At 38.2% G+C, this 8,408-nt stretch overlaps 1 protein-coding gene across 2 annotated transcripts in view; it reads right to left on the minus strand.

The window, feature by feature from the left end:
- The window catches only part of acvr2ab (activin A receptor type 2Ab), a 65,145-nt gene extending 58,961 nt beyond the window's left edge, over positions 1-6,184 (minus strand). The window contains exon 1 of one of the 2 annotated variants that reach the window (XM_084425873.1): positions 5,397-6,184. In XM_084425873.1, the coding sequence (XP_084281999.1) occupies positions 5,397-5,451 (55 nt within the window). In that variant the 5' untranslated portion in view covers positions 5,452-6,184. The remainder of the gene's footprint in view (positions 1-5,396) is intronic. The other variant, XM_084425872.1, reaches the window with a different exon arrangement.
- Between the last annotated feature and the right edge of the window lie 2,224 nt (positions 6,185-8,408).

An 8,408-nucleotide genomic window follows, 5' to 3' on the forward strand; every position in this document is an offset into this window, starting at 1 on the left:
TCATCTGACTCTACACACACACCAGCAAACACTGAACCTCATCATCTAGACTCTTCATCTGACTCTACACACACACCAGCAAACACTGAACCTCATCATCTAGACTCTTCATCTGACTCTACACACACACACCAGCAAACACTGAACCTCATCATCTAAACTCTTCATCTGACTCTACACACACACCAGCAAACACTGAACCTCATCATCTAAACTCTTCATCTGACTCTACACACACACCAGCAAACACTGAACCTCATCATCTAAACTCTTCATCCGACTCTACACACACACCAACAAACACTGAACCTCATCATCTAGACTCTTCATCTGACTCTACACACACACACCAGCAAACACTGAACCTCATCATCTAAACTCTTCATCCGACTCTACACACACAACAGCAAACACTGAACCTCATCATCTAAACTCTTCATCTGACTCTACACACACACCAGCAAACACTGAACCTCATCATCTAAACTCTTCATCCGACTCTACACACACAACAGCAAACACTGAACCTCATCATCTAAACTCTTCATCCGACTCTACACACACAACAGCAAACACTGAACCTCATCATCTAAACTCTTCATCTGACTCTACACACACAACAGCAAACACTGAACCTCATCATCTAAACTCTTCATCTGAATCTACACACACACCACCAAACACTGAACCTCATCATCTAAACTCTTCATCCGACTCTACACACACACCAACAAACACTGAACCTCATCATCTAGACTCTTCATCTGACTCTACACACACACACCAGCAAACACTGAACCTCATCATCTAAACTCTTCATCCGACTCTACACACACACCAACAAACACTGAACCTCATCATCTAGACTCTTCATCTGACTCTACACACACACACCAGCAAACACTGAACCTCATCATCTAGACTCTTCATCTGACTCTACACACACACACCAGCAAACACTGAACCTCATCATCTAAACTCTTCATCCGACTCTACACACACACCAACAAACACTGAACCTCATCATCTAGACTCTTCTTCTGACTCTACACACACACCAGCAAACACTGAACCTCATCATCTAGAGTAGACTCTTCATCTGACTCTATACACACAACAGAAAACACTGAACCTCATCATCTAGACTCTTCATCTGACTCTACACACACACCAGCAAACACTGAACCTCATCATCTAGACTCTTCATCTGACTCTACACACACACACCAGCAAACACTGAACCTCATCATCTAAACTCTTCATCTGACTCTATACACACAACAGAAAACACTGAACCTCATCATCTAGACTCTTCATCTGACTCTATACACACAACAGAAAACACTGAACCTCATCATCTAAACTCTTCATCTGACTCTATACACACACCAGCAAACACTGAACCTCATCATCTAGAGTAGACTCTTCATCTGACTCTACACACACACCAGCAAACACTGAACCTCATCATCTAAACTCTTCATCTGACTCTATACACACAACAGAAAACACTGAACCTCATCATCTAGACTCTTCATCTGACTCTACACACACACCAGCAAACACTGAACCTCATCATCTAAACTCTTCATCTGACTCTACACACACACAACAGCAAACACTGAACCTCATCATCTAAACTCTTCATCTGACTCTATACACACAACAGAAAACACTGAACCTCATCATCTAGACTCTTCATCTGACTCTACACACACACCAGCAAACACTGAACCTCATCATCTAGACTCTTCATCTGACTCTACACACACACACCAGCAAACACTGAACCTCATCATCTAAACTCTTCATCTGACTCTATACACACACCAGCAAACACTGAACCTCATCATCTAAACTCTTCATCTGACTCTATACACACACCAGCAAACACTGAACCTCATCATCTAGAGTAGACTCTTCATCTGACTCTACACACACAACAGAAAACACTGAACCTCATCATCTAGACTCTTCATCTGACTCTACACACACACCAGCAAACACTGAACCTCATCATCTAGACTCTTCATCTGACTCTATACACACACCAGCAAACACTGAACCTCATCATCTAGACTCTTCAGGGCTCGCAAAATTTCAAAATCGCTGGTAGCCCTTCGGGCAGGCACTCTCCAGATTTTGGTAGCCCGAAATGAATTTTACTAGCCCATATAAAAAGACTACATTTTTAATGTAGAATATTGGTTAGGAGTCAACACAATGAATCAAAAACTTTTTCAAAACACAAATATCAACAAATATGCATCTGGTTCTAACTGAACTGAAATGTGTGTGACCAGTATGGAACATGAATCAGTCTGTGTCGGTGGCTCAGCCCCCAATGAGGGTATGATAAAAAAATAAAATAATAAGTAACTCTTTAGTTTAGGGTTTAATGCTCACTATTAACTTGTTTCATTTACATGCAGATGGCAGTGTTTTTTCATCACTGAGGTCCCGAATGTGAGATAGGCTAGTCAGGGGGTTCGGGGGCACCCCCGAGAAATTTTTTATTTCTCTGATCTACATATGTGCATTTTAAGATGTTTTGAAGGCCAAAAAAATGGGATAACAATAGCTTTAAAACCATGTAAGTGGGCAGCTGATTATTTTTCTCTCCTCATCAGCATCACACTCCTATTCTCTTAGTTTTTCTCTTGCTCTGTCTCTTCCCCTCCTAAAGCTGAGCTTTGACCGATAGAGGCTTTTCATTTTTGTCTGTCAGTGAAAAAAGTAAACAAAGGGTCAACTGATAGGTTGATTTATGAATCATTTTCTCAGATGCATTAATTTACTGAAAGCTACTAGGAAAGCTAGGTAGCCTAACTAAGTTTATTAAATTCATTCACAATATGTACACATTCATTATTGATCTTATTCATAATACAGGGCCGTAGACAGGGCTTTATAATCAAAGAGGTCATACATTTAAGGTTATTAGAGGGTTTACATTTTTTATTTCTCGGATATGTCCATTTCAAGACGTTTGAAGGCCAAAAAAGGATAAGAAATAGCTTTAAAACCATGTCAGCAGGCAGTAGATGATACCTGCTCTCACTTCTTATCCATCACTCTTTCTTTTTCTCTCGGTCTCCTCATCTTGCCATCTCTTCTCCCTACCTAAAGCTGAACTTTTTTAATTTACTGAAGGCTACAAATTGTATATTAATTCTCAACATGTACACATTCATTATTAATCTTGTGCCTATGATGAAAACGGCTTTGTTAATGCTAATGTCCACTCACAATGACAGTAAACTAATTATTAGTCACATATAGGCCTATTTTCAGTTCCAAATGGCGAAATTCGACAAAAGTATATTCATTTGCCTGATTATTTTTGTCATTTGTTTCACATTTATGACCTAAAAAAGCTGTCAAATATGAAATGTTTAGTTTAGCTACTTACATCTTATCTCGCACTTGACGTAAACTGAAGCGTCGAGTCGCTCTGCTCAAATTCACGCTCAGCAGCTTCTTCTGAACATAAAGCCCGCCTACTTTGATTTGATTGGTCATCTCAATATTCTGACATTGACGAGCACCGCAGACCAATGAGACTCAGATGAACACACACACACCCTGTCCTCTCTGTTTCTGACGTGCTCGGCGCCGCTTCGGATTGAAGATGAAGAACGCGCTGAATCTGATTATAACAAGACTGAAGCGAACACTATTTCAGATGGTTATGCATTTTGGTAGCCCGAATGGAAAACACAATAGCCCCGGGACGTCGGGCAGGCGATTTTGCGAGCCCTGCTCTTCATCTGACTCTACACACACACACCAGCAAACACTGAACCTCATCATCTAGAGTAGACTCTTCATCTGACTCTACACACACACCAGGAGCTGGAGACGCTGATCACTAGAAAAGATCCACACATTTTGCTAAAAAGTCAATAAAAACAAGATTCCAACAATTCAGCCACATCATGTCTTAAAGATACAAACTCATGATGCATTTAAAAAAAGAAAGAAGGGGAGAGGAAAAGTTTTCAGGATAAAAAATATGTCCAAATTTTTTAAGACAAAATTCACTCCTGATGATTTTTATGAGAAAGAACTATTTAGAATAGTGAAAACATCACTTACAGGATGGATTTGAATAGATCATTAAAATGTATGAATTATTAAAAAGAACTCTGCATCTTTAATTTTGCAAATCTAGCCAAGCAGAAGTGTTAAAAACTCAAACTCAGCATGAGTTCATCCTGATTGGCTGTTCATCCAACACTATCTCACGACCAATTCGTACGAATTCGTACGAATGATAACAAGTTGGCTAATTCGTACGACCTCACTCTAAACCTTGATTTGTCTAAACCCACGTGATGGGTAGGTTTAGGGGCGGGGTCAGGGGTAGGTCATTCGTATGAATTCATACTTATTGGGCAATTCGTAAAATATGTACGATTTTGCAAAAATCGTACTAATTCATACGAGTGAGGTCGTATGAATTCGTACGAATTAGCCACCTCGTAGAATTTGTACGTTTTCCCGTGAGATCAGGTTGGTTCATCAGATGTTGCACGTCAATGTCCTGCAGTACTAAATAATCCACATCATTACAGTATGTGTACATAGGCAAAGTTTGGGGTGGTCAGTTTAAATAAATTAACACTTTAATTCATCAGGAAAGGGTTAGGGTGCATTTATCAAAAGTGACAACAAATGCATTTACAACGTTGCAAAATAAAATGCTGTTTTATAAACTTGTAAACTTTGTATTTATCAAAGAATCCTGAAAAACAAAATGTATGATGGTTTCCACAGAAATCTGAAGCAGCACAACTGTTCTCAACACTGATAATAATCATAGATGTTTCTTGATCATCTAATCATCATATTAGAGTGATTTCTGAAGGATCATGTGACACTGAAGACTGGAGTAATGATGCTGAAAATTCAGCTTTGATCACAGGAATAAATTACACTTTACTATATATTCACATAGAAAACAGCTGATTTACAGTAGAATAATATTTCACTGTTTTTACTGTATTTTTGATCAAATAAATGCAGCTTTGATAAATATTTATTCTTTATCTATACATAGACCTCTATAGATACTTTCTGCATTACGAATGAAGTCATTTTACTAACAAAATGGGATTTAATATTTAAATTAAAAGGGCAAAATAAAAATGCTCTTTAGACCAAATCTTGTATACAGCTTTGTTTGAGAAGTGCACAATCATAGTGGAGCAAATACACATCAGCTGTACTACTGTAAGATGAAACACACACGGCTCCTTGTGCCACTGGAAAAAGCTTTAAATTAATCCGAAACAGCATGAGAAAGCATGTAACACACAGAAACCAAGACCAATGCTTGTCAACAGGCTGTAGCTGTGCAGTTTATTGCATAAAACGCAGAAATGTCCACCTACCTGATGAACAGGAGACGAGGAATATGGCCAAGGCCAGTTTGGTGCCTGTCCTCATTTTCAGTGCAGATTCTTCTACTGTAATAAATCCCAAGCTGATAATCCGCTCCCTCTAAATTTAATGTTTTAATATTGCCAAAAGCATTTGTGAGCAAACAGGTCCGGATCAATGTGTAAGTCTGTAAGAGAGGTTTAGTGTTTGAGAGATTTGACAAATCCTCAGCCTGCAGGTTTCCATAGATGAAATATCAAACATTAATACAACCATACTGTATTATAAATCTGAGACAGCAGCTTGTCCATTACACACTGGAAATATGTCCTCAAACTTATTGATGAGAATCGATCACATAAAGAAACAGCTCATTTTGAGTTTAATTCCCTTTCATGATTCATTCAAGTCCAAAAACATCCCGAGACGATCTTCTGGTTCTTTTAAAATGATTAGAATAGATCTGAAGATTTATATAGGCTAATTATACTTATGATCTTCATTCCAGAACACACGAATATAAATCCAGTTCAGGGTTTAAACATTAGGATCCCAAAAAAACAGGAACATCTACATCAAATAAAAAGAGTGTATTTCATAGTGTCGGATAAACTATATTCCCCGTGTAATCCCAATGCGCGTCTGGAATGATCCGGGATCATATGAAACAGGTTAAATCTGCTGTATGCGCTGTAAACCCCTCAGATGTGTCTATATATTCTCTCGTGTTTCCTCAACACAACATGGCGAACACCGCTGAGTGTTTTGGTTTTTTGCTCTCTTCCACTCCTCCTCCTTTCATCCACTCCTCCTTCTCCTCCTCTTTTCCACACCATCCTTGAACCGCGATGTTTCCAATCGGTGTTGTTCATCAGTTTCTCCGCCAAGTGGCGCTCGGTGGCCCACAATGCCGCATTCCTCTTGGGCAGAATTCACGTCTCGTGACGGTTTTTGTCTTACCGCAAACATATGATAACTAAAACGTGTAATCTATTATATACGATCTTTGCAAGGATTGGTAGGTGGCAAGCACATTTAAATCTACACTCCGCCGTCACTGTAGAATTATTTTTTAAAACGACTTCTTAGTAATCAGAAACGAATGTGATTGGTCCAAACGTACTGCGCTGAGAAACTTAACAGGAATCACGTGACTTCAGCGTATTCTCTGATCTGCACAAGTTTACACATAAACATTGATACTGAAAAAACGGCACTAGATTCGAAACACACAGCGAAGAAATAAAACAAAAATAAAACATTATTTAGACCCAGCGTGTCTCCGCCCACTTTAAACAGTTTCGTAACATTCTGCTGGTTTATTCCATTTCTAAGCTTCCACACGAAACAGTGAATACAGGCCTTTGATTGACAGCTCAAGTGGAAAGAAGCACCAGATCGCATTACGACAAGTCCCGCCCCCAACCCGGCTCAGCTGTCCAATAGAAGGCTGCGTGTAAACAGATCACACCAATCAGAGCACAGATTGATCAGGTGACCCGGGACTTGTCAGGTGGTAAAAAATAAGGCATCATTCAGTTTTGTCCATTTCAGCTTTATCAGCAGTATTAAAAAAACAAAAACAAAAACAATTTACTTCGAAAATTGATATAATTATAAAGCAGTTCCTCATAGGCTACAATGAATGGAAACATTATGCTGGTAATGTTGCAATAAGTTCTTTATAAACGTGTTATGAAGTTATGAATAAACATCAACCTGGAGAATATGTTAGCGCTGATTTTATTTATAAATCGATTATCAATCAGAATGATTTATAATTAATATTAGGCTATTGTTAATTTAGCAATAAATTATTTGGTTCCTTTAGAACAATAACTGTAATGGGTAACCCGATTACCTCATGAGTGAAAACACTTATACATAAATTGATCACTTAGAAATGAAAACTACATTTATGTTTGAAAAAAAACATTGTATTTGTCACCCTTGCCTTTCTGTTTATTTTGTAAATATATACTGAATATGCATATACCAGTAAGTCATCACCTTTATTTCTATAGTGTTTTATACAATACAGATTGTTTCACAGTGGCTTCACAATAGTAATACATTCAAATTCTCCTGAAAAGCAGCTTTAACAAGCCAATAGTGTCATTATTCAGCTCAAGTCACTTTAGTGTTGATTCAGTTCAGTAAAATAGCTGTAAAATTCATCAGTTGTGCACATACTGTATATACAGTGTATTAGTGCACACATATGTGTGTGTGACAAACTTCTGTAACTCCACTGCACTGAACAAGCAAAACACACAAGATAGTTGTGTTTTACATTTTTCACATCTGTGTGTAGTTTGGTGTGTGTATGTGGTTAACAATTTGATGTTTGTGTGTAGAGTTACTACGAAAAAATAAAAATTTTGGAAGAGTTAAAATAGTTTAGAATGAAGTGTTTGCTTTTGGAAGAGATGTCTGATGTTTTGCATGTTGTGTGTGTGTTTTGTGGTTTTGTGTAGTTTAAAGAAATGGAGCCATAGTTTCAGAAATTGTGTGTAAGCAATTTGAAAAACTGTAATGTTAGTATTAACAGTAATAGTAGCATGTGTGTGCGGCCCGGATCCGGCTGACTACATCATGACTACAGAGCATTACAATATTCTAGCCGTGAGGTCATGAACTAACGGTTCAGCATTTGTCATTGAAAGCAAATGTCATAAATTATGTTTTATAAACAAAGTTCGGGAGGAGCACATTCAAATAATTAATCCAATCTACTACCAATTATGTCTACCCTATCAGCATGAGAAGAAGCATATATATATTCACTCACCTAACATTCCTTGACAGTTTCCAGCATCCCTCCATCACCCGACTCCTCACTCTTGGCTCATTCTTTTACAGCCAGGAGTACGAGTACCGAGCCTCTCCTCGGACAGCACGCCAAATACTCTTTTATTCTATCTGACTTATTTGTAAGTGTGAACTTGTGAATTTAGATATATTATAAAGATGGAAGAATGCGTTTTTACAGATACTAGAAACGTGGTTTTCTAATGAAAGAT

The sequence above is a fragment of the Rutilus rutilus genome, assembly GCF_951802725.1.
Source record: "Rutilus rutilus genome assembly, chromosome: 12".
NCBI lineage: Eukaryota > Metazoa > Chordata > Actinopteri > Cypriniformes > Leuciscidae > Rutilus > Rutilus rutilus.